Source organism: Grammomys surdaster, unplaced genomic scaffold, assembly GCF_004785775.1.
Source record: "Grammomys surdaster isolate TR1022 unplaced genomic scaffold, NIH_TR_1.0 97, whole genome shotgun sequence".
NCBI lineage: Eukaryota > Metazoa > Chordata > Mammalia > Rodentia > Muridae > Grammomys > Grammomys surdaster.
In genome coordinates, this window is record NW_021604576.1 from 1,519,288 (window position 1) to 1,545,675 (window position 26,388).

Sequence of the window (26,388 nt, forward strand, 5' to 3'; positions counted from 1 at the left end):
CTACTGCTTTCTCCTCCCCCCACTAAATACAAATCAAAGAAAAGAAATAAAAACAACAACAGCCTGAATTTATAATGTGAAAGCAGCTCATAGTAAATAGAACGCTGTCTTTGGTTTTTGCTTTAATATCTCACCATGTGTAAAATGGCCGCCTATTTGATTACATTGGAGAGTGTCAGAATTATCTATTAGTCTGTTGGTATGCCTGTCATTTGAAGTTAGAAGTTGACAGAAGATATTTCATCAGACTGTGGTTGGACCAGTAAGTCCCTAAATACAACCAAGTGTGCTGACTAGCCTTTTCTGAGTTTGATTGTACTGTGAATACTTTATATACCCTTTCTTTCTTGGAGAAAACCTACATTTGTTCACAGATGGCCCCTGAATCTTGCCTCTTGCAGAACTTCCACAGTTTTGGGACTCTTATGAATCACACGCGCCACTGGAAAAAAGTGTTATCAGTAAGAAAATGAAGATAGATAGAGAGGTTTGCAGGATCAAATACCTCATTCATCACCATGGTGCCAGCCAGGCACCTTGTAGCAGTCTTTAGTTGGACCTCACACTGAACGCAAGGCTAGCATGAGCTGACAGCAGTGTAGCTGCATTGCTTAGGCTGCTTCAGTGTTTAGGCAGCACTCACTAGGTAGGCAGATCAAAAGCAGCCTTTAACTGTCCCATCTTATGCCTGCTATGTTCTTCTTGCAGGCCAACCTGCCCCTGCTACAGCGTGAACTCCTCCACTGCGCAAGGCTAGCCAAACAGAACCCTGCCCAGTACCTCGCTCAGCACGAACAGCTGCTTCTGGATGCCAGCACCACCTCCCCTGTCGACTCCTCAGAGCTGCTTCTCGATGTGAACGAAAACGGGAAGAGGCGAACTCCAGACAGGTGAGAGGGAGGAGGCCCCCTGGACTAACTGTGGCCTTTCTTCCTGTCTCAAATATGAAGACCTGTTTTAAGTCACTTTGAAATTGCTAGCTTCCATTTCTCATGGGAACAGTCTGGGCATCTCATGGTGGCCTGAGTTTTACAGAGAAGTGAGTCTCTGGCCTGTGTCTGGGCAGCTTTTGTGCAGATTGACTTACAGGTTTCATTATTAAAGCTAGAATGTAAAGATAAGGTATTGACAAAAGGACCAAGTGTCAGCAAGGGTTCATAGACACAGTTCAACATTGAAATTCTCACTTATTACATAGCCATTACTGAACCATAGATTTTACACTCCAGTGTTTGTGAAAGTTGCTGTCCTGTTTCCTTAAACCATGATGCATTTGAAAGTTGGCCTATATGTGTTAGTCCATGAGCAGAGAACAGTAGCAATTTGATCTAAGAAATGCTGGATAAACTGTGAGAGAACTTACAGGAAGCCAGATGAGCTAAGTCAAAATAACAGCTATATGACAGAGCTAACAGATAAAATAAGGATGATGATGATAATAATAATAATAGTTTTTGTTTAAGAGCCAATATTTATTTCCTCGGATACTCTGTTCTCAAGCCTGTGAGTTCTAAGAAAGAGAAAAGGGGCCTTCTCTCCATTAAACCCACAGATTAATTGTTGAATGTGGCATATACATGAAACTTCCACATACCTTATTAAACTATTTTCATAAATTCTTCAGCCACAGGTATTCATAACATGAATATGAAGTCTTAGCAGCATTTTGCACAGTGTGTGTGAACTATGAAGATACTCAAAAAGGAACTGTGTTCTAGACCTTACATCTTATGTCCTCTCCCTCTCCCTCTCCCTCTCCCTCTCTCCCTCTCTCTCTCCCTCTCTCCCTCCCTCTCTCCCTCTCTCCCTCTCTCTCTCCCTCTCTCCCTCTCTCTCCCTCCCTCTCTCCCTCTCTCCCTCTCTCTCTCCCTCTCTCCCTCTCTCTCCCTCTCTCTCTCCCTCTCTCCCTCTCTCCCTCTCTCCCCTTCTCCCTCTCTCCTTCTCCCTCTCTCCCTCTCCCTCTCTCCCTCTCTCCCTCTCCCTTGATCTTTTAAACAGCTTTGAGGGTCAAACTCTGGTACAATTGTGTTCTGCATTCCAGGAACTTAGAAGGTTTGGAATTACTCAGAGACTTCCATCTCTGGCCAAGAACTTCCTTTGCACACATTACTGGCTTTGCAAATCAGTGCATTAGTACCAGTAAGCCATGTTGCCTGCAGTTAAGCAGTTTTTATGCAGCAATCCATTCTCTTCCTGTAAGGTTTCTTGCTTCTTTTCTCCATCTTTTCATCCCTCCTCTTCCTCTTCCTCTTCTTTTTTGAGGAAGGGTCTAAGTTTGTAATCCAAGCTAGCCTTGAATTTATAGCAATCTTCTTCCAAGTTGTCAGATTATAAGCATGAGCTATTAAGACTGGCTCAGTATAGGACTTAAAAAGTTATATGTTCTTTCACAATTTCCTTGTTCTCTCTGTCTTTCTCTCTTTCACCCTCCCACCATCTCCCTATCATGTGTGTATATGTGTGTTATGTATGTTTAAAATGTGTTATATGCCTTTTTTCATATTCTCCACCAACTATTATCTTCTGACTCCCACTAAACCACTTCTTCCAAGTAAGTCCTTCTTCACTTTGAGGAATTTTTCTCTTCTTTTCTTTTTGTGAATGTGATTAGAGTTGCGTAAGTGTGAATAAGGACTATTTATTTGAAGACATTGACTCACCAGTGACTACACTACTAAGGAATGTGTCCACTCTTTTAGCAACCAATAATGGCCTATAGCTTCTTAGGGAAGAGTTGGGCTTTACAAGTCCCTGTTCCATCTCTGATGCAGCATTGGTGGCCTAGTCTTAGGTTGGTTGGCATTGCTACTGTGAACTCATGGGTGCAGCAGCCATGTCATGTCCGGAAGATCACATTTCACAGCTCTTTCACATCTTCCTACCTTTACGTTCTTTCTTCCCCTTCTGCCATGATCCTCTGTGAGTCTTTGAAAAGGTGGGATAGATGTATCATTTAGGACTAACTATTTAAGCCTTCCAACGTGTTAGGGGTTAAAAGAAGCTTTGTAATCTAAGTATGAGGGTGTATGAACCACGATGTCACTCATGGTCTGCATGTGCATGTCTTAAACATATTAAAGTTCCAGGAAATGAGTTCCATGTGCAGGTATTGAGATATCCCATGTTTCTAGGAAGATAAGTTTTAAACTGTGAGAAGGAGAATTTATTTTGAGGAGAATATAACAGGGGAATGTTTAGATCACTAAGATAAATGTAAAGATGACATTCTTGTTTCTATGGCCCCTTGTATACATGTGTGTATGCATTCAGTCACATAGACTACACTTATAGGAGTTTCTCATCTTATCCTGTCTTGACTATTTAGGACAGTAGCTGTAGTCAGATTTCCTGTGATGGTTCTTTGGATAGAACATTCTTTCACTAGCTGATGTGTCTTTTGTAATGGAGAAATGGCAAATAGATTTCCTTACTGTTAAGAGGAAAGGTAATGAGAATATGTTGTGTAAATACATTTGTATCTTGTGGGAATTTTATCAGAGCCAAGAAAATATGGGTCTCTATAGTATAGTTTTGCATATATTTCCCAAATCTCGTTTGCATATGCATTTTCTTCTTCTCTGGTTATTTATTTGTATCTCCTGCTCTACTATATGAAATTTTATAGAGTAGATAGCTGTCTGACAGCAGAGTTTTTTGTTGTTTCAGTGAATGTTTTGTTGGTGCATATGGTCTGACATGGATGAGCAACCACGGTGAGATTTTGGAGTCTATTAAAGTGGCTCATTAAAAAGATCAATCTGTTTCTGTAATAACACTGGGAGCCATCAGTCACCGGAAGAGGGAAAAACTGACACCTGAGGAGAAAACACATTTTGGTAATTTGTTCATGACATATCATGAACAAAAGAGCACTCTATATTTTATTTACAACTTTAGGGCTTTAAATTCTATGATTATCGCCAAGTTAATGTGTTTCAGGGATGGTCTTTGACAAGCTTAGTTTTATTCTTATCCTTAAATTTATTTTTACTGGCTATGTGTTTTTGTTGTTGCTATTTTTTATTTTAAACTATCATTGTTATTTTATGTCACTTGAGACAGTCTCATGTAACTTAGACCAGCCTTGAACTCTCTAGGTAGCCAAGGAAGACTTGAACTCCAGATCCTCCTGCCTCTACCTCACAAGTGTTAGGATTATAGACATACACCACTGAGTAGGGCTACTGTAATTGTCGTTAACAGGAAAATTAATTCTCTCTATAAGTTTATGAACTAATTCCTTGCTTTTTTTCTATATGGAAGAGAAAATTTCCTTACAGTTTCTTATAAAATTAGCCTAGGAGTGAGTCCCTGAATAATTGTATTGAATGTGTTGTCTATAGAAATATTGTAGAGCCAAACCCCCCACCCCCAAAAAAATCCAACTAGTTTTTATTCAAAATCATCCTTTCTCATACTATTAGGGAAAGATAATCTGATTTGTAAATATTTTTCCTTGTTTATTCTTTTTCTTTTTGAGCCAGTTAAATGTAATGAACAAATAGTTTGTCCCCTGTAAGCCAGGTCTGATGGCTCATCAGGCCTCAGTACCAGCGTAGTGAGTAAGGAGGGGAAGAGCAAGGAATGCTTCATTTCATGGACACTGCAAAGATTCTGTGCTTTCAGATGGGCTCCATTGCTTTTTGGCTTTCTCTTCACTCATTCAAATGAATGCTTCTGGGTACCAATTCTCTTACTCTTTATCATCATTTCAATGACGTAATTCCTCAGTTTAACACTGTCAGACATTTATTTCTGAAGCTGTAGAACTGGATTATTATGCACCCCTCCCCATCAATAACTAAACATTTTCAAATCACAATTTGTTTGCATATTAGACCTATGTAGATGTCACCTGGAAGGGATCTTATGAATGGACCACATCAACTGCTTCTCTTCATCCTTGAGGAAATCCAGACTTAAAGAATTTTCCCAAAGTCACAAAGCTTCCTAAAGGAGAACCAGTTGTATATTTGTGTTGAAATCTTGTAGTTGTACAAAATATGTTTCAAGGTACAGAAGTTAAATAAGAAAACTCAATTAAGAATTGGAGATTTTGCCGGGCGGTGGTGGCGCACGCCTTTAATCCCAGCACTTGGGAGGCAGAGGCAGGCGGATCTCTGAGTTCAAGAGTTCGAGGCTAGCCTGGTCTACAGAGTGAGTTCCAGGACAGCCAGGGCTACACACAGAGAAACCCTGTCTCAAAAAAAAAAAAAAAAATTGGAGATTTCTCTTATTCTCTAATTAATTTCTTTTTTGTAATTACAGAAGTAGGTAAATGCCATAGCACAATGCTCTAAGGATTTGTAAGTCTTTTTTAATGATAGAAAATCCATAATGAACCAGGTTTCCTAGCTTAATGATTAAGTTAGTAAATGTTGAAGGTTAGAGATCAAAGGCTGTCATTTTCAAATTGCATTGGTTGAATATGTAAGGTTTGGCACCAGCTTATACTCCAACTAAACTGTATATGTCATATTTCTTCCTAATAAAATGAATGAAGGATCAATCATCTTTATTTTCTAAGAAAGAAAATGTACATATACTTTCAGGGAAAACTGCATGATTACTCTGCTCTATAAATAAGAACTAAATCTGTATGTTCAACTGTGTTTAACATCCCCATGAAGGAAGTAGGAATTTTTTTTTACAATAGTCATATTTTGCATGCATCTTTATGCATTCATTGGTTTCAGGAAATATGCTATAATCTCTGTGGTAATTATTTTCTTATTCATATCAGTTATGAAGCCTTCTGGTGACAGCATTGAATGAGAAGACATTTCCACCATCATGAATTCTAGCTTCAATTTAAGTAGCCTTCCTTCTTGTCACTCCTTTCGGGTCCAGCTATTTCATTAATCATTAAGCTAGGAAACCTATGCCTACTGTTATATTACCATTTATGGTGTCTGCCCTCTTTCCTATATCTTACATGTCATGACTTCCCAGCCTGACTCAGTATCTGTTATGTGCATGAAGGATTCCCAGTTACAATTCTGTAGCAGTGACTACTGTTTACTAAGGTCTTAACATGTGCCAGGCCCTTACTAAATAATTCAACCACTAACCTACAGGGTTATGCATGGATTTAGGAAGGTTAGATCCTATAGCTGAGGTCACATGGCTTACAAGAGGGAATCCTAGCCCTGGGTTCTCTACCTCAGTCCGCATTCATTCATCAGCTCTGTTAGTAAAGCTGTGATTTTTCTCGTCCTGGCCCCTAGTTCCATAGCTAGAGAGCTAAGTGCCCTGATGAACTTCTTGGGTGTCAGATATATGTTTTTCATCCTGTCCTCTAGTTCTCTCCACAGGGCTAAGATATCCAGTCTTTGTTTTGCAATTGGAAACACTGAATTTCTTAAAAGGTTACGGATCCTGTGCTCATATGGCCAGAAATGGCAGAGCTAAATGCTGGAGCTAACTCTTTGTGACTCAAAAGCCCCTGCTCTTTTGAGTGTACATCCTGGAGAAACAGTTTCTCTCTGATGTTTCTTAATAGTTAGCCTGCTTCTCTGGACCCTTTGGTACACAGATCCTACATGAAGTGTAGAATCTCAGAACTCCAGTTGTAAAATTTTTAGTTTAGTAAGGAAGTTAATAAAGAATTAACTCCTAGCATAGGAATCCATAACTATAGTTTCAGCACTCAGCTAAGACAGGAGGATCTCAAGTTTGAGGCCTGCCTGGACTTTACAGTAACACTCTGTTTCACATTAAGCTAGGTGTATAGCTTAGTAGTAGATGGTAGGATGCTTTGCCAATGTGAACAGTTCCCTAGTTCAGTCTCCATCAAACACAGGCAGGTGGACACATGGATACATCCATGCACATTCACATGCACATACATGCAGAATTTAATTTTAGTGCTAAGTCATAATCTCATAGCATTACCTTCTGTTAAGATCAAGTCTGTAGTAGATGGCAACAAATATAGAGAACCACAGCCAGACACAGAGAATAAGAGCCTAGGAAACACTCAGTCCTCAATGGAATGTCCCTATCAAATCCCCAGCCTCCCAACCCCCACCTCAAAGCTCAGAGAACCCATGGAAGAGTATGTAGAATGAGTGTAAGAGCCATAGAGGATGAGGACACCAGGAGAACAAGGCGCTCTGAATCAACTGAGCAAAGTTCATGAACTCAGAGACAGAACAGGTTTCAGCAAGCACAGTGTAAGCATCTTCACCAGATCCTTTGCATATAGTTTATAGCTTTCAATTTGGTATTTTTATGGGATTCCTCAATGTGTGAGTAAGTAGGTTCTTGTGCCTTCTTTGGAGCTCTTTTTCTTCTGTTGGTTTGCCTTGTCCAACTAAGATGTGACTGGTTTTTGTTTTTGTTTGTTTGTTCCATATGAATCTGTATAATTAGGTTGTAAACAATTTAGAACACCAGTTTGTGAGGCTACATCCCGTTTGTCAGGGAGAACTGAGATCGCAGGTAGCCCTGGAGCTGAGGAACAGCTTTAACCTTTGGCAAAACCTGCGAGTCTACAGCTTTCTGATCAGCCTTTCGCTGCTCTGTAATCTTGTATTTCTCCTTCTCTGTGTCGAAGATCTCGCCCTCCTGATGCCTGGGCTTGCACAGCTGCTTCTTCTGAAGTAAGCATCAGTCAAGTGTTTGGAGATTTTAACTTCGCTGATATAACTTTTTGTAGAGGTGGCGATGACAAACTTCTGGTGTGTTCTGCCCAGAGGAACTCTGTTGATAGCCAGAGGTCCAGTCACAAGTGGCAAGCCACTGCCCAGCTGCTTCAGGAAAACCACTCTCTTGCCCCTGTGGCGCCCGGTGAGGATGATCAGGACAGTCCTGGGTGTGAGTCTGGAACAGAGCCTCCTCATGAGCTTTTTTGTGTGGCTCAGCAGGTCTGGGGCACATCTTCTGAAGGATAATACCTAGGCATTTTTCGAAGCTTCACCGCCCGGGTGCCATCATTCTTGTCCCCACCAACTATTTTTGTGACAGTAGCAAGGACCTTCTTTTTCTTCTTCTTTTCAACCTTGGTCTTGGCAGCTGAGTATTTTTGTACAAGGCCTTTCTGGAATACATAGCTGATCGGGAGTACCTGCCAACTCCTCTAACCAGGACAGGGTTCCGCCTGCAATGCAGCTTCGCCTTCTTGAGTTTTTGACTCTTAGGTTTACCCTTTTTAGCTGCACCTGTGGCCGGGCGACCACAGGCAGCAGCATCACCGCCAGGCTTCTTGGCCGCAGGTTTCTTCTCCTTTGTATCAGGCTTCTCTGCCTTTTCGCCCACTATCTTGCAAGACAGGAATGAGGACTAAGGCCTGCTTTTGTTTTTTAATCTTACTATATTTTATTTTGTTAGGCTTTGTTATTATCTCTTTAGAGCCTGTTATTTTCTTTTTATAATTTAATTTATTTTTTTATTTTTTACTTATTCGCTTTATATCCCACTCACTGCCCCCCTCCCGGTTACCCCTTCCCACAATCCTTCCCCACCTCCCTCTCTTCTGAGTGCCTCCCCATCTGCTATCTCCCATCCTGGCAATTCAAGTCTCTGGAGCTTGGGGACTCTTATGGAAGAATAGAGGAAGGACTGAAGCCCTCCAAGGGGAAAATCCCCACAGGAAGACCAACAGAGTCAACTAACCAGGACCCTTGAGGCTCTCAGAGTATGAACTACCATCCAAAGAACATACACAGGCTTGGACCTAGGCCTCCCCACACATATGTAGGAGATGTGCAGCTTGGTCTTCCTGTGGGTCCTGAACAACTGGCATGGGGGGCTATTCCAAAGCCCTTGCTTGCAAGTGGGATATGTTCTTCTTGTAGCTGGGCTACCTTGTCTGGCCTCAATGGGAGAGGAAGCACTTTACCTTGCAGAGTCTTGAAGAGCCTGTTCTTTTCTAATGAGAGAAAAAAGGGGAGGGAGAAAAGGGGAGGTGGACCTGGAAGGATTAGAGAGAGGGGAAACTGTAATCAGGATATATCGTATGAGAAAATAATCTATTTTTAATTAAAGTGAAAACAGAGACCAAATCTCATCTTTGGATTTCCATTAAAGAGTGACTCAGGACCCAAATGTGGAGATTGGTTTGAGAACCAGGTGAAACTAGAGGATTCCAACTAGAATACACAGATGACAAGTTAGAACATGAAGACAGCAAGAGAAAACATGGACTATTTCTGCCGTGGCAGAGATTAGAAGATCCACAGGAGACAGCCAGTGACAGTGAGCTGTTGAACAGATGGTCAGTGTTGGAAGGCTTATGAGGGAAGAATTCTTCCCTCCCACGTGGGGAAAGGTTGCTCAGGTGGCTCTCTGAACCTATGTTGTAATCTTTGAAGGTCCACGCATCTTTCGTGTGTCTGGAGTAGCAGACAACCACCTGCCTCTCATATCTTTCTGAAGACAGTTGTGTGTGTTGCCAGAACATATCTTTCTTGGGTAGTTGTAGTAATAGAGAGATTAGAGGTGTTTTTGTCCATCTGGCCCAGTAGTGTCAGTCCTGTGGTATTCTAATATCTGTTTCTCTGTCCCTTGCCATCTAAATATTCCTTTTCCTGAAGACTGCTAGGAAAAAGCATAAGTCATCTCAGACTTTCATGGAAAATTAGCTTTCTCTTTTTAAGCAGACAGCAAGATTTATAATTTTTTTTGTTTCAGATAGACATCAAGAAAAATTATGAAGTAAAATTCTTATTTAATGTCACTAATTTCTGAACAATTTATGAAGGGACTTCTTGTGCAATTATGTTTTGAGAATGATGCTTTTTTCCCCTTTGAATCAAGGTCCAGTCGTGCTATATGAGAGCTTAACAAACACATTTCAGAAGAGGGAATACATGTGTGATATTGGTTTTAATGCTCTTAGACTTTTCTTTAATAGAAACTTTTCCTTCCTAAGTTGAGATGTATATACATGAAGCTTAAGAAAGAAATAATGTAAGTCTTTGTGCTTGATATAAGGGATTTCAGACCAATGTCTCTTTCCTGTCCATCTTCTTTTCAGAGCCACAGTCTAGCACTGAATGCAGCTGTGGAGACAAACAGAAAGCAAGTTGGGAGAGCAGCCCTGCCTGTGTTCAGATGCTTGCTCAGTGTGACAGTGGAAAGACAGGATGAATCAGAGTGCTCTGAGTAAGAGAGGATGGACCAAAGATGTATTAGAGACCACCAGCATAGTTTAGTGCTGCAGAAGAAGACATTCTGGAGACAGCATAGGAAGCGGTGAAGAAAGCAAGTGAGGATGAGAGGGCAGATTGAGTCCACTCACTTTGAAATGCTTCTTGGGCTCAAGTGAATGAATATTTAAAGCATTTTCTGGAGTTATGAATCTAGTTGTGTTGGGACCAAGATTAGAATTTTAGCTGCTGTGTTCATTTGTTTTGTTTTTCTGTTTTGTTTGGTTTGGTTTTTAAGACAGAGTCTTATTCTGTAGTCTAGGCTGGCTTTGAACTGCCAGTTTTTCTGTGTCAGGTTCCTGGGATTACAGGCATACACCACCACACCAGGGCAAGTCTTCCCCATTCTAAGGTTGCTTAGACAATGAAGCATTGCCTATCCCCAGAAACATTTTATAGAGCCATTTCTCAATGTAACAGATACATCTAGAGAAAAGGAAGAGCTCGGACCCACTTGCATCATTCAGGAGATTCATCTTGACTCTCTTTGTCACCTCCTTCTCTTGATGGCTTATTCTATTTGTTTTCCATCTCCTTGAATGATGTAGTCTGTTGTACGCTGCAAAGAAATCATCAGTGTGCACTGTCCATCATAGGATGATACGTATTTCTTGTAGACTTTTAAAGAAAGATTTATTACTATTTTTTAGTTATGTGTATGTGTATGGGTCTGTCTCATGCCATGTGCCAGAGACATCATATCTGGAGCTACATGGAGTTGTGAGCTGCTTGATATAGGTGCCTGTCATCAAACTTGCATCTTCTGCAAGAACAGTCTGTGCTCTTAATCACTGAGCCATCTCTCCAGCCTCTCATGTAGACTTTAATTTTTTTCCCCAGTGTTGATTGATAATCTCTGTGACTAAACAAAATAGCCTCATTGTGACTAAGCAAAATAGCCTCAGAGTAATAAAGAGTATATTTAACCTTTTGAGTTATTTCTCTGTTATTTTTATGTGACTTTCCCACTTTACTGAGCAGGCATCTGAGGCTAGAGAGGGAAGGAACTCAAGGTCATGCTGAGTTTAGGTCAGACCTTAGGGGTGGTTTGGACTAAGTGTTGAATGATGAGCTCCCATTCAGATGATAGCTTCTGGTTGGGGAACATAGCATCCCGAGGTAGACTTTAGAAATTAAAAGCTATCTTCCACGCATTGCCCTCAAACTTGCTGTGGTGACTTCTTTGTAGACTTGACTTATTTCAAGGGGAAGGCTAGTTTGGAACAATGAAAGGGTATTTAATTTTGTCTAATACACTTTGAAAAGGGCAACAAATAAAAATGCAAATATGGAATTTACTTAAGCAAATGAGGTATAGATGGTTATAGGCATTTCTAAGACACAGAGACAAATGGCAATTAAGTTGTTTGAGTTACTACTCTGGACACATGTCCTGTGAGTAAGGTGAGACTTATAACTAACTACACAGCTTGACTTCTTAGCTTCTTAGGCCTATGTCAGTGCTCTGCTGTGAATGATACCCCAAAGGAGGGGTGCTTTGTAATATCACCAAGTCTCAGAGTGAGAGGACTCAGTGGGGAATGCAGGAACCTTTAAGAGAGAGGACAAACTCAAAACCTAGATGTGCCCATGTTTGAGGAGTTGGGAATTGGCTTTGTTTCATGTAATTGGGTCACTGAGGTAACAGTTCATGTAAGAATGGACATAGATAGTAAGTCTATCCATTTGAGAACTGGTTGGATTCTTGCACTGTGATGTGTTGCTGATGATGTCATTGAAATAAGGTAATATGAAACAAAAGTTATAAACTGTCCTGCTGTGACACAAATGAGTCAAAGATGTGTTGGATGTATAGAAATGCTGGTGCTACTTAAGGATATTTAGAGTATATTTTCATTTCTACACACACACCCACACACAAACTATAAATAATACATTCTGTAAAACAAAGAGTAGAAAACTTGACATGACATGCTGGGTTTCATACTCAAGCTTGGCCAGAAAGCCATCATTCCTGGATTCTTTAATTATTATAGTAATGCCATTGTCATTAGACTATCATAACAGAATAATATTAGAGTACTATTAATACTATTAATGATAATATTAGACTATCATAACAGAAGCAGTGGATTGCTGAGTTTTCAAACCAGAAGGGACCTCAGCTATCATCTAGTCCAGTGGTTTTCAAACTTGATTTTTAGCAGCAGACCATTTGCTTTTCTTTAAAAAATGAAATCCTAGGTAGAACCTCATTTACAAAACAGGTAAGAATAATCAGTGGGTTTTACTGGCCCTTTAAATCCTGATTTGGCAGGGCAAACAGTTCTTCATTGCCTACACACTCCCGTATGCACGTCAGGTGTCAAAGTTTGAAAACCACTGATCTAGTCCAACCCTTTCATTTTACAGATGAGCAAACTGAGGTCCAAAGAGGTTAAGTGACTTGCCCAAGGTCACACAGCTAGTCGTGGAAGAGCCAGGACTAGCTCTCAGGTCTCTTGACTTCCAGTCCCGTGCTCTTTCCACTACACCACACTGCCAGTAAGGTAGGTGCTGGGTTAGCATTATGTTCATAGCTCGTCATAGTCTTCACTGCTTTCCGACTGATGTATGCTGGTAATATGTACTGAGTGTCAAACTGTATTATTCAAAAATGTATAGGTTGTGAAAGTCCACATTAGAATCACGTAGACAGACTCACAATAAATCAATACCTAAAATGTTTCTTTCCACTTTAAAAAATTATTTAGGTAGTGTCTGAGCTATACTAGATACTTCAGTCTGATTCCAGTGATCAATATGTGTGGAGTCAGTATGTTAAGTGCAGACACACTCTTGACAGGAGCAGCACTGAGATTTCTGGCCACCATTCCCATGGTGGCCATGCACTGCTGTCATTTCCAATATTGGCCAAGACTCCCATCTCCTTCTTTAACTTGTAGTGGGCATAGATTCATTTCACATTGAACTCTGCAGACTTTCCCTCTGTTCCTTGGGTTCTTGCACTCTCTGTCTCCAACCCCTTTATGTTTCCCTGGCTGGTGTGTGTAAATTGTCACTAGGACTCCATCCTACAGGAACAGATGGGAAGGTCCTTGTAGAGCCCTGTTGCCAATTATCTACACCTTTGATTCAGGTTTTTCCTCTCTTGATTCCTTTGCTATAATCCAATAAAGACGGTCACTGATGCCAGGGAAGAAGGAAAGGTGTCTGTCTAATGTGTTCTGTAGCTATTTACCAGTTCAAGACTGAAAAAGCTCACGGAACGCTGCAGCCTGTGTGAATTGTAAGGTTTTTATGAGGTGACTTCTCTAGGAAAATAGATGTTGCCAGTGTTTCACTGGCTTGATGAAGAGAGCCAGCTGCTCCTAAGTCATTAATGTGTAAGCTCTACTTCTAGACAAAGTGAGATACAATTCACTTCTTTCTTACTGAGTTTATTGGGTTACTAAGTACAGATATATTCAGCAAGAACCTGTTTCTTTAGCCCTACTGGTGTGTGCAAATCTAGGAGCAGTGATTAGGTATCTGGTTTCATTTATTAAATGTATGTCTTCTGAATGTCAAGTTCACAATGCTATACAGTACATGGTGAAGCTCATTTGTGGTGTTCCTGTCCTGTTGTAAGAAACAACAACTCCAGGCAGGACACGTACATTTTTTAATGCTGAATTTACTCAGTTTTAAAATAAAGTAATTGTAAGGGTTGAGAGCTTAACTCAGTGATAGAGAATTTCCATGTTATTCCTTGAGTTCAACCCCCAATACGACTCTCTTCTTTAAAATAAAAAAGAATGAAGTGAGCTAGATTTTCCATCAAGTCTCAGGTATCTATATATGACTGTTGACTGATTTCTTTTTCAGTGGCTCAAGATAGTGTTGAAGATCTAGACTTCCTGTATGAGTTCAGTTGGATCATTGAACACAAATAGAATACGGAAATATTTTGTGTCTTTGAGATCAAGTTCTGTAGCCTTAAGTCACTGGTGACCTGAAATGTGGCAGCTGGGTGACTGAGCTTTGAACATTGTTTCATCTGAGTTAGCTTACTTTTCAAACTACCATTTCCAATTAAAGGCCCTCACGTGTTCTTGGGGACAAAACTCAGAGGCCAGCTGTAATTGATTGGTGTATATTATTCATCTAGATAGTAATTATGGTTTCTTCTGATAAATCAACATGGAATAATAGAGTAGCTCTTTTCTCTAACGTTTTTGAAACAGGGATTTAATTATGTAGCCCAGGCTAGGAGTATAGATATGAACCAGCTTTGCAGTAAGCACTAGGGTAACTTGTTAGAAATTAAGTATTATCTTTTTGCATGAGCCTGTCACCTGTAGAAGGAGACTGGGTTTCCTCTTATTTGTGACTTAGCCACAAAGGTACAAAGGTGTTTGCTAGTTCCATGACAAGTGTGGCATTTCCTACTCTTAGCCTGGTGATTCTTTCAGGCTGAGCATGCATTTTAGTGAATTTGTGTTGAGTCTCTGGGAAGCATTAAACTGTATGTTACTAACCAGTGAAGACATACTCTCTTGAATATTACAAGCTCAAATTGAAGTATCTGGAATATGTCGAATACTTTATGAAACAATTTTTTTTCTTCCCTCCTCAGAACCAAAGAAAATGGCTTTGACAGAGAGCCTTTGCACTCAGAACATCCAAGCAAGCGACCATGCACTATTAGCCCAGGCCAGCGGTACAGTCCAAATAATGGCTTATCCTACCAGCCAAATGGCCTGCCTCACCCCACCCCACCTCCACCTCAGCATTATCGTTTGGATGATATGGCCATTGCCCACCACTACAGGGACTCCTATCGACACCCCAGCCACAGGGACCTCAGGGACAGAAATAGACCTATGGGTAAGACTGAAGAATCTGTTTTCTTCTTTGGGGATTGGATATTTGAAGATTTGTGCTATTACTTAACTGAACTTGAACATGTAATCTGTAAACATTTCTCTCATGTTGTTTCCTTTGTGAAGAAAGTCTACTACTAATATGCTGTGTCTCTTCTTTAATCTCTTGTATTTTAATTAACTAATTAATTAAAACTTTGAGACAATATCTTGTTATATAAACCAGTCTGCCCTCAGAACTTACAATCCCTCTGCCTCCTGAGTATTGGGATTCTATGCATGTATCAATATACAGTGGCATCACTTATATGCTTTAAGAGAACAGATTAACTTTTTGTTTTTAAAAGAGGCCATCAAATATAATAGAAACCCCCCAATTTTAGTTTCAGAAGCAAGATATATTTTCCTTGAATTATTTTTTAATATAAAAGATTTCTTACAAAGTCCTACCACCGATGTTTTTGTTTTTTAATTTATTTTCTTTCACTGAAATTTGGCGTCAAAGTTGGTTTTGACATTTCTTGTCTCCATACTATTTCATATTTCGAAATTATTATATGGCATGTTGTCTGTGGCCTAACTTGACAGGAATGCCTTGAGAAATGTTTTGCTATATTAATACACAAATACTAGGGATAAGAGTTAGTGTCCATTTTATATCAAATAGCAGAATACAGAAGGAGTGGCAAATATATATTCTATTGCCTGCATCTCCATCTTCATTTCACAAACTACAGAACGTGAAATTTTTAGGAGATGTTACCTTGTGAAGTGTTAAGGATGGAAACATCAAAGGCAGGATTAATGAAACAGGTTGTGGCATGTGACTGTAGTCAAGGTGATGACATCATGCACTTAGCAAGTGTGCTGTTCTTGGGGGCACCTTTAGTTCCTAACTTTTGCTGAGTCCAGCCTGCAACAGTAATCTACTGCTCTCCTTTTTGGATCCTGAATGTGAAGAGGTGTTCCTTTACTACAAAACTGGTTGTTGGCAAACTTACCTAACATGGAGAATTTGGAATTTGGTGGGTAACACACAAGGGATAAAGTCTAGGTTGGAAAACAGAAAACAGTGTCAAGGATGCAGAACTCTGGGAAACAGTCCACCACCTGGCCAGTACTGGAATAATGGTTACAGTTGCTTTTGTTTTCTTCACAGGCTGATGCCTGATTTGTAGCAGTTGATATGATGTTTCTAACTGGATTGCTAGAAAGCAAGAGTTCTCATATTAGGGTTTGTTGGGTCTCTGTACAGCCCTCTGCATGTTTATAGAGCAGCAAGGGGGAGTTGGGATGGAAAGAGATATGATGGAGGCCTTGGTTGTGAGATGGTTAATTACTACTTCTGGTTCCCAAAAGAGCGACTTCTACATTTATATAGCATGTCAGACAAGTGGTAAAACATATAATTTATGCTTTCTTAGTAGCCAATCTGTCTAATGTTCATGCAGGTAATATTTCTCAAAAGATTTCAGAAGTTGCTATATTATTAATCTAGACTGATACTTTAACCTACACATCAGATATGATAGCTTTAACGTTTATTTATGATTTAATGCCTGAAAACTGTAATGGCTCATTTTTATATTTGTTTTTATTTTGAGACCGTGGTCTGTCTACATAACACTGGTTAGTTTGGAACTAACTATGTTGACCAGACTGGTGTCAAAGTCAGAGAGATCCATCTGCCACTGCCCCACCCAAATTCTAGGATTAAAGGGGTACACCACCATGGCCAGGTATAACTTCTCATTTTAAAACAGCAGTGAAGTCATCTGGCCACTGAGAAACTAGCTCAAGACATTTCCAGTTGTGAGCATAGAAGTGGTGTTCAAGCTAGCAAGTGGCGTTCTCCAGGTCTCCCTTCACTTCCCTGGATGGTGCACTGAATGTACCCTGTAAGTGAAATAAACTCTTGCCTCCCTCTTTTCCCCCAAAAGAAGTGGCCTCTTTCTTAGGCAACAACTAGCATTTGATGAAGTATTAGTTACTATGTGCTGTACGGTAATCAGCATGGAAGTAATTATGCTTATGTATAGTGATTATGTTTTCCTGTAGTAATGTGAAATGTTCCCTTATGAATTATGTCTGAAACCACTGGTTTGACGTAATTTTCTCCAGACCATGTGTCTCACCTTTTAATTATTCTAGCTTATAAAACCAATAGTGCTAATCTCTAGAAATATGTGCAACTACTTAACCCTTCTTCAAGTCTGGCAGAGTTTAGTCTCTGTTAATACAAAATAAAATCTTGATGTATAAGAAACAAATTGTAGTGCTACATCAAGAGGCCATCTTGAGGGTATAAAAATAGCCATTAAGGTAAGGTGTATAAATGCCTCTTACATAGAGAGACATATTACCCATGAGAATTCTTGAATAGAGTAACTTTGTAAGCAGCATTGGTGTATCAGTAAGCTTAAAACATGGTCCCATTTATCTAGAATCTTCGGAAACTAAGAACAACGTAAGTCTCAACATTAGTGCCAAGTATATCATGAGTGAGAAGTGTTTGTTTTATTAAATGTTGTTTATTCATGCCTTTGACCCTCTTTATAGCCTTCTGAGTTATCAGTATGATCAAAACGATGTGGGGCTGAGAACTTAAGTGTGTGATATCGAGATACTGATAAATGCAAACATTCACTTTCTTAATTTTTTCTTTTCCTATTCAGTCAGACCTAGCCGTGACCCCAGACTTCAAATGCATTGAGCCAGGCAGATTTGTTCACCAAATACTAAGGATCAAACATGTTTCTAATATATTATTATTATTATTTTATTATTATTATCATTATTATTGTGAAATGAAACACAGCACTGCTACACAAATGCTGAACTGCCTTTATCTATAGACATCCTATTATTCATTAACTGTCTTGGGAGTTAAGCATGTGTATCAGGATTGATTTAGTGTGTTGAGGTCCTGATGTATTTGTAACTTCAATAATTCTTGATCCCCACAGGCATATATTTAGATGCCAGTGTCATGAGTGTCCTTGTCACATTTATATTCTTATCACTCTCTAGTTGTTTTCCACAATGACTAATTTTAACATTAGTGCTTCTTTTCCCTGGAAACACAAACAAAAAATAAAGTCAACAAAAATTACATATTTGCAAACATTTCAACTTGAAATAATCACAACAAACAGAGCAATAACTAAATATTACTTTCCCTTGGTGTCTTTTCTATTATGCAAATCAGTAAAATGTATTTGTAGTTTTCCATTTTTACCAATAGGTGGCATTAACAATTTTAACTTTTGAAATGTATTTCTGGATATTTTCTAATTGGGCAGAAATAATGCAAAACATCTTATACTTGGCAGTTTTTTTGAGCCCAAGAAAGAACTGTCATGAATTTATTTAATCCAATCCATCGTAGATGCACATATATTCATGAATGAAAACAGACTTGTGATTCATCAGTTTTTTCCCTCTAAATCAGCTCAGAGAAAGATTTCAGACCACTTATGTGTCACAGTACGTGGGGCTCAGTGGCTTGTAAGTCTGGTGTCATGAAGATCTTGCAAAAGACCCTCCATGTCTAGGAACTGCACCTTTGCCAGCCCTGGTTTTCTGTTAGCGTGGACTGTGAGGAATGGGAGCCAACTGCAGGGATTCAGCCATCTAAAGTGGAAAATGATGTCATAGACTAATTGCCTTTCTTTGACAGAATGGAAAGGTCTTTGTCCTCGGGGATTCTGTCAGATGAGCCCCATCAGACCTTTTGCCCTTTCAGTGAGACATATGGACTTTGTGTTCTTGTGAGCATCTTTGTTCACTTCTCACAGTTGTTAACGTCAGTGGTGAGCCGAGAGTAGTTCACATCTGTTATTTCAGACTCAGTTAGCTGAGTCAGGTGGATTGGCCATGAGTTCTAAGCCAGCCTAGGCTTGAGTGAGACCATTGATTAGGGAAAACAAAACTTGGTGCCCACTTGGTAAGCATTTCCATGTTGTGTGTACCCATGTCTGTAGGGTGTAGAGATCAGCATCAGGTATCTTCCTCAGTTCCTGCCTTCCTTACTTTTTGACAGTCTCTCACTTAGAGCTTACTGATATTTTTTAGACTGGTTGGACAGTGGAGTCTAGGAAAACTATGGTCTCTGTCTTCGGGAAACTGAGATTAAAAATATGTCCTTTTTTTTTTCTCCCTAAAATACAGGCACTGAAAATCCAAATTGAGGTTCTCTTGCTTGTATGGCAAGTATCTTGTTGACGGAGCCATTTCCCTAGCCCATGTTATGTTACTTTTTCATAGTAGCAGTGATACCAAAGAGGCTTATTACACATGATTCTTGAATTAGAATTTTCAGTTTCCTGCCTTAAAAATTTACTGATTATTTTATAACTGGCATGTCGATTTTTTCTTTTCTTTTTCTTTTTTAATAAAACTTATGGTGTGGTGGTAGGTATGGTGGTTCAGGCCTAATTTCCCAGTACTTCATAGACTTCAACAGAAAGATTTAGAGTTCAAGGCCAGCCTTGGTTTCAAAGTCAGTTCTATGCCAACCAGCTCTTCGTGGTGAGACCTTGCTTCTAAAAACAAAAGCAAACAAACAAAATAACTAAAAAGAAAAGAAAAATCTCATTTCTTCTCACGGTTTATATTTTGATAAGTTGAATGGTCATCCGTGGCTTTTCTATGTCTAAGCTTTGGTTCCTGGGCTTTGTTAGATATGTATAGTCAGATTGTATGCACCTATAACTGTTGAAATGTGAGATTTTCGCCATGCTTCTTTGGAAAAGGTATGGCCCCACCCATGTAAAATAGGTTATGCTGTCCTTATTTTTAATGCACTATATAGCCAGATTTGATGCTGGATTGATTGATTGATCGATTGATTGATTGATTGATTGATTGTTGAGAATTGAACCCAGGACTTCAACATACTTAATCCAGTCTTTTAACAGCAATAACAAAACCTTTCTTGTTGCTTCAAATACAAGAAACAGGAGCCCAGATTTCTTGTGTTCCTTAGAGTTCAGGAATGCTGTGTAGATAACCAACTCTCAGCTGTGAGGTCGTCTACCAGAGTCATTCTGTGTTCACATTCCCTAGCTGTTTCTCTGTGCTGATTGTAGATGGACCATGTGCTGGAGTCTCGAGGGATTAAGCTTTCTTCTCTCCATTTGTAGGGTTACATGGCACACGTCAAGAAGAAATGATTGACCACAGGCTAACAGATAGAGAATGGGCAGAAGAGTGGAAACATCTTGATCATGTAAGACATCAGTAATCTTTTGGGCTAAAAATGTTCTACAAACAAGCGACGGGAGGTTTTCCTAGTGCTTTGAAAGTATTTCATTTCCTGTTCTTGAGGGAAGGGGGGAATGAGTTAGACTATTTGATGTAGAACATAGGATCTGATTTACAAATTTATGTAAAAGCTACTTAAGAGAAATATTAGACCTCAAGAGAAGGCAGATCAGCAGGCCACTGTTTTATTGCTAAAGGGCTACTTAGTTTGTAGCTTAATGAGTTCTGTATTGGGAAGGATGAATTTACTGTCTAACACTGTAAGCTAAATATCTACCTGTCGTGACTCCATCCATACCTCCTCCTCTTTTGTCCTTCCTCATTTCTGGCGAATTTGATCAATTATTGGGTCTGAATTTCAAATCTTTCCATCAGAAATCTTACAGTAAAGCTTTAGGAAAGAAAACATTGTTTCCTTGGCCCTTGTGTTTTGAAATGCAAAACTTTGTGTTTTATTACTCATCCAAGCTTTAGCTCTGTGGTGACTTGTATAATCCCCACCCCCACCCCCGCCTCCCCTACCCCCACCCCTGTTTCTCACATAGCTGTTAAACTGCATAATGGACATGGTAGAGAAGACAAGGCGATCCCTCACTGTACTGAGACGATGTCAGGAAGCAGACCGGGAGGAACTGAATTACTGGATCCGGCGGTACAGTGATGCTGAGGACTTGAAAAAGGGCGGCAGCAGTAGCAGCAGCCACTCCAGGCAGCAGAGTCCTGTCAATCCAGACCCTGTCGCATTAGGTACTTTCATTTTGTTGTTTTGATTGAGCACCACGAACACCTCTTTCATATTCTATTCATAATGACTCTAGTTTCTTTTAACATGTGTTTCTGAAAATACAGAGTCCTGAGGGAACTTAAGGACGGTAAATACTTTCTGTGTTCTTGATGTCGAGCAAAATAGGCAGACTAGTGTATTAAGAAATGGCAATAAAACTCAAACTTTTTCCAGGTCAATTCACTGAGCTTGTGGCAGAGTTTCATAGCTGAACCAAAGCATGCCCTCTTTCCTTAGATAGGTGTCAGTATCCTGCCTCAAATTTGTCAATACACAAGCTCAACCATGGGCCTAAGGTGTCAACATTTCTAACAAGGTTTCTAAGAAACTCTTTAAAACAATATACTTGTTTGTGTGTGTGTGTGTGTGTGTATGCACGCACACGTGTGCGAGCATGTGAGTACAGTGCCTGTGGAGGCCAGAAGAGTATATAAGTGCCTCTAGAACTGGAGTTACTCGTGGTTGTAGATTGCCTGACATGGTTGCTGAACTCAGATCCTTTGGAAGAGCAATACATGCTTGTAACAGCTGAGCTATCTCTTCAACATCTTTTCTAAGTTTTAATTAGGACCTTGTCTGGAAGACAGTCCTGTTCTGTTGCTATGTCTCATCAAACAAACAGAAGCCAGCTTTCCCCAGAGTCCCTCTGGATGGGAGACAAGAACGCTATACAGTGTGCTTATGCCGTGTGAAAATTAATGATTAAAAAATGTAGCTCTCCTGCTCTATTTATCTTCTCTGAGATTGTTTACTCTTGATTTTACTACTTCTAGTTTATATAATGGGATGGTGTTATGACTATATGAAACTATATTTAGTGTTGATATTTGTAGATTGTCAAGATCAAAAATAGAACATAATTTCAAAGATACTAAAAGATAAAATCAACCTGAAAGAATTTCAAGTGGCCTGAGATCTTGTCCTTAAGTGAATGATGCCTTTTATAGTTTACACTGCTAGCTACTGTGTGTGTGCACTATGTGACGCAGCACAGTAGAGAGATGGACTTGTATGGTCTCTCATCCTCTCATCTTCTCTTCTGTGTTTAGCTCATACCCCAAAGTGAGCTCAGTATTACATACGGTCTTTTTTGGAAAATGAAATGAATAGCCAACATACAGAATAAGCCTGTAACTTTGAATCATTGATATGATGGCTGAAGAATTGAAAACAAAATCAAAAAAAAAAAAGAAAAAAGCAAATCAAATATTTATCTGGCTATTGATTTCACATTATCCTTTTTAAAAATAAAATTATTTTGCGCTATACAGTTTCCTTCACTTAGATTTGTGGATTTCTGCAAATCCTTGAAGGCTGAATGCTCATTACCATAATAAATATTAAATAAAGAAGGATTCCCAGCCATGTAATTTACCCAACAGGCATTGTTCTGAAGAGTTTGCAGACAAAAACAGTATTATTTGTCAGTTCGCATTAAGGCATGTAATGAAAGCAGAATTAAGCCTGATTTGAACTGGTTTTGGTCTAAACAAAACTATGTGGAGCTAAATACAATAAGCATCTTGTTTTTATTTTCTTATTGTGAACAAAAAATGGTTATTGTGACAGATTTGCTAAGGAAAAGCAAAAGGCGATATTTGTATTGTAGGTAAAACTTGAGAGCTCTAAAGTAGGTAAGCCTTCTGGAGTAGAACCATACAGTGTGCCTTGGCTCTGAGGCGCACATTCTCTGAGTCAGCCTTTAAACTTCATTTGTGTGTGTATCATGTTTGAGGCACTACAATGAAGATTCTTCCTTCTGGCCTTGAGGAAGAGAGAGGCAAAGGTCCAACTGAGAATCCTGACTGGGATCTTCTCTCCAGTGCTAAAGAAGTTTCAGAAACTCACTGAACTTCATACTAAAGCAAGGTATTAATTACCCCTCACGTAGTCTGCCTTATAGGTCAACCAAGGACTCTGACCAGTTCTGGTGAGCGTTCACATCCTCCAGAAAGGCAGCCTCAAGTCACTGATATGAAAACTGCAATAAAAAACTTGACCCACAAAAAGCTGTTCCATAGGTGTACATACTGCTTATAGCAATGATTGATGAATTTATATTTTTGATAAAGCTAAGATGTCACTTTGGCCTTAAGCATTTAAAGGTTATACTTTCAAAGGCCTCATGACATTTTACATTTTGTTGTTTAGACTATAAAAGTGACCATATGCTTTTTAGACACAGATAAATAGACTGCATACTACTATGAAACTACAACAATTGTTAAGAACTATGCAGTTCCCAGGTTTGATCATTTAGGAACTATTTTTCTTGTGTGCCTTGGCTACTTGATTTGTGAAGTCTTTGAATGAGAGCATGGGTAGTTTATAATCAGAGACCACTATTATTTACATAAATTGCTTTCTGCCTTCCAGTGTTTAGAACTGAAGGTCTGAATGAGTGTAGTAAAAATATTGTGAATTATTGGCAAATTATCCATTTTCTATTCCTGGAAAGTGTTTAATGAGATTCTTATAGATGGAGAAGCTATGATAAGTCTGTGCTTTATATACATGCAGGTGTTGTGATACTGTTAGTCATTCATCTTCTAAAGTTTGAAATGGTTAGTCTCAAATGAGACCTTCAGAATGTATTATAGAAGATAGATTTGGCTCAAATTGAGCCCTCCTCCCATCTCTGACTTGGAAATAGTGCGGATGTTTAGCCATACATACATTCTCCATATTTGTAAATGGTGTTTAGGGACCACATGGAGGAGCATGTAGCCTCTAGGTCTGATGTACTGCGTTTGCTTGATTTGGTCCCATATGACCTTTGAAATGTATCCACAAGATTGAGTCAGTGAGGGGAATATAAAAATAATGTGATTAATCTACCACTAATTGAATTTTAGAAGTTTTCTTCAGATATAAAATAGAGACTCTGTTGTGAATATCTTCTGAATTTTAAACACCAAGAACATACTGATCTCATCATGCTGTCTTCATTCTATAAATGAAATGCAAGTTGATATCTTAAAGTACTTTTTTTTTCATGTAACTCAGCCTGGCCTCCAACTTGCTATGCAGGTGAACATGACCTTGAACTTCTAATCCTCCTGCCTCTTTCTCTAAAATGTTAAGATTTTGGGCAAGTGCACCACTCTTGCCTTGAACGACTTTACAAAACAAGATTTTTTTTCATTTGGGGGAGAAAGATATTCGTTATTTTTGTTATTTATCATTTGCTGTCCAGGAAAAAATTCTATTCAATAGCTAATAACTTTATTAAATTACTCTTCAATCTATTACTTTGTTCACTGATTGTTTAAGTACCTTTCCTTCCCTGCATACCTTTTCCTTGTAGTGTGCTGCTTAGATTACTCTTTTGAATCCGAAGATTTTATTTTCATTAAATTACTTTGCTTTTTACTTGCTTGGAAATATTCTAGAGTTTTTCTACAGTTTACCTCTTTTGTTTTGAAGGACATTTCAAAACTTATTAGAAAATGTTTTATTAAAAGTTAGCTAATGGTGGATTTAAGGCTTACATCAAGAAACTAACACATGGAGCTCTGAAGTCTGATGCATTAATTCCTTGTGGGTTTTGAAAGAATGTTGAGATGGTGGGGCAGAGATGTAGGAAGTGCCTCTGTGTTTGTTCTGGGAAGAGCTTTTACCAGAAATGAGTTTTTGGTTGATTTAAAAGGGAGAAAAAAATGAGGCTGGTCTTTCATTTAAAGGTCAGCCTTTCAAGAGTTTCTTGAAATAACTGAGGAGGTCATACTTTAAAGTCACTCAGTTGGCAAGGTGTGTGTCATAGCATCATTGAGTTACTAGGTTTCTTCTGTGCATCTTATCCAGAATATACTTATCATGCAGATTCTGAGTTGATTCTTCATTTGAGTTCTTGGTTCCCTCTACAGTTTGGAGTTCTGTAATGACACAAATTTCACTATGCTTCAGCTTCCTCATCTCCAAAATGAATGCACATGTTACAGGCAGTTCTACCAGTATTAAGTAGCATAAAAAGTAAAAAAAACCAAAAGGGTGTGTATGTGTGTCCGACATATAAATAATAGTATTGTGGTGATCTTCAAAAGTTGGTGAACTTTTTTGAGGGGGAAGAGAATTCGCCATCCAAGCTTGTAACATGATAGTCGATTCTTAGATACTTTTTCAGCTACAAAATATAACCAAGCATGGTTTTTATTGGCAGAAACATTTAAAAAGGAATTTTGCATTAAACATAATGTTGTATTTAATCTATAACCTATGACTATAGAAAAATAGTTTTCTCTCAACCAAGGAAACATTCATTGTTCAGTCTCTCTACTGCCAGATCATAAAAACCATAAACAAGTTGTTCAGAACAGAGCTGTGTGTAAAATTTGGATTTTTATACACTTACATTGACTCTGTAACCACATCATGAAGTTCATCTCATGGCTACACAACAGAGTCCATAGTACAAATGCCCTTCATGTCTGCTTAAAAGTCTACTTTCTTTAACGATACAAAATACTCCAAATTAAAGATGTCTGTGTTCTTAATATAAAGAGATGGTTCTTCCTAGAACCTAAGGTGTGCTCATTGATAAAGATGGATATTGGAAGGCAGCAACTAGTTTTTAGGCTCTATAGGGATTTCTAAAAGACAGCATTGAGATCTCTAAATTCATTGCCCTTAACAAACCCCAAAAGTGGCATTTGTGAGGATGAAATCGCTTAGCCTATTCTTTGTTTTAATGATCACTGTAATAGATATGATCTTGATCACAGTCTCATTCTGCCATTACAGGATGAAGGCCATGCCTAGGTGCTGCCAAACTTTGTTCATTGCTGTCCTGGGTCAAATGAGATTGCATTGGTTCTCCACAGGCTCTCAGCTGATTTCTTTAAGTATATTCATAGTGACCCTTGCCTTATCTGGTATCCAATGGTCTCCATTTTGTGGAGTACATCTCCCTCCTCCTTCGTACATCATGGGCCATTTCTTTTTTTTCCCCTTTTCTTCTAACATTTCTTTTCACTGGGACATGGCTCCTTCCCTTGATTAGGTGTCCGTTGTCCTCTGGGTTGCCACCTCCTCTTCCGTTTTCCTCCAAGCAATTTGTACTTCAAAGCAAGCACACTTAAGCTAAAAGGAGTGTTCTCCTCATGTCCTGTACATGTTTTACATTTGAAAGTCAATCTTGATTGATGCTCCTATCTGTTTCTACTGTTGAACTTTAGAAGAACTATCCAGTTTTATAGCAACTGCTTTTTAAAGATAGTTTACAAAGAAGTTAGTAGTTACAAATAATCTTCTTTAGAAGGAGCTATAGAACCTTAGATTTTCCTCTCTATATTAGCCAGTTTCTATCAGTTAAGTTATGGAAGTATTTCTCCTATTTATCAATGTCAGGATTTTTTTCTTTGTC

The 26,388-nt window shown here is 39.1% G+C and overlaps 1 protein-coding gene and 1 pseudogene across 8 annotated transcripts in view; one reads left to right on the forward strand and one right to left on the reverse strand.

Annotated features, from left to right (window-relative positions):
* Runx1t1 (RUNX1 translocation partner 1) overlaps window positions 1-26,388 on the forward strand; it is a 148,942-nt gene that overhangs the window by 101,147 nt on the left and 21,407 nt on the right. For all 8 annotated transcript variants that reach the window (XM_028779629.1, XM_028779656.1, XM_028779637.1 and 5 more), the window contains 4 exons: window positions 709-890; window positions 14,731-14,981; window positions 20,122-20,207; window positions 20,788-20,989. In XM_028779629.1, coding sequence (XP_028635462.1) covers window positions 709-890; window positions 14,731-14,981; window positions 20,122-20,207; window positions 20,788-20,989 — 721 coding nt within the window. The remainder of the gene's footprint in view (window positions 1-708; window positions 891-14,730; window positions 14,982-20,121; window positions 20,208-20,787; window positions 20,990-26,388) is intronic.
* LOC114632680 lies at window positions 7,387-12,689 on the reverse strand (annotated as a pseudogene).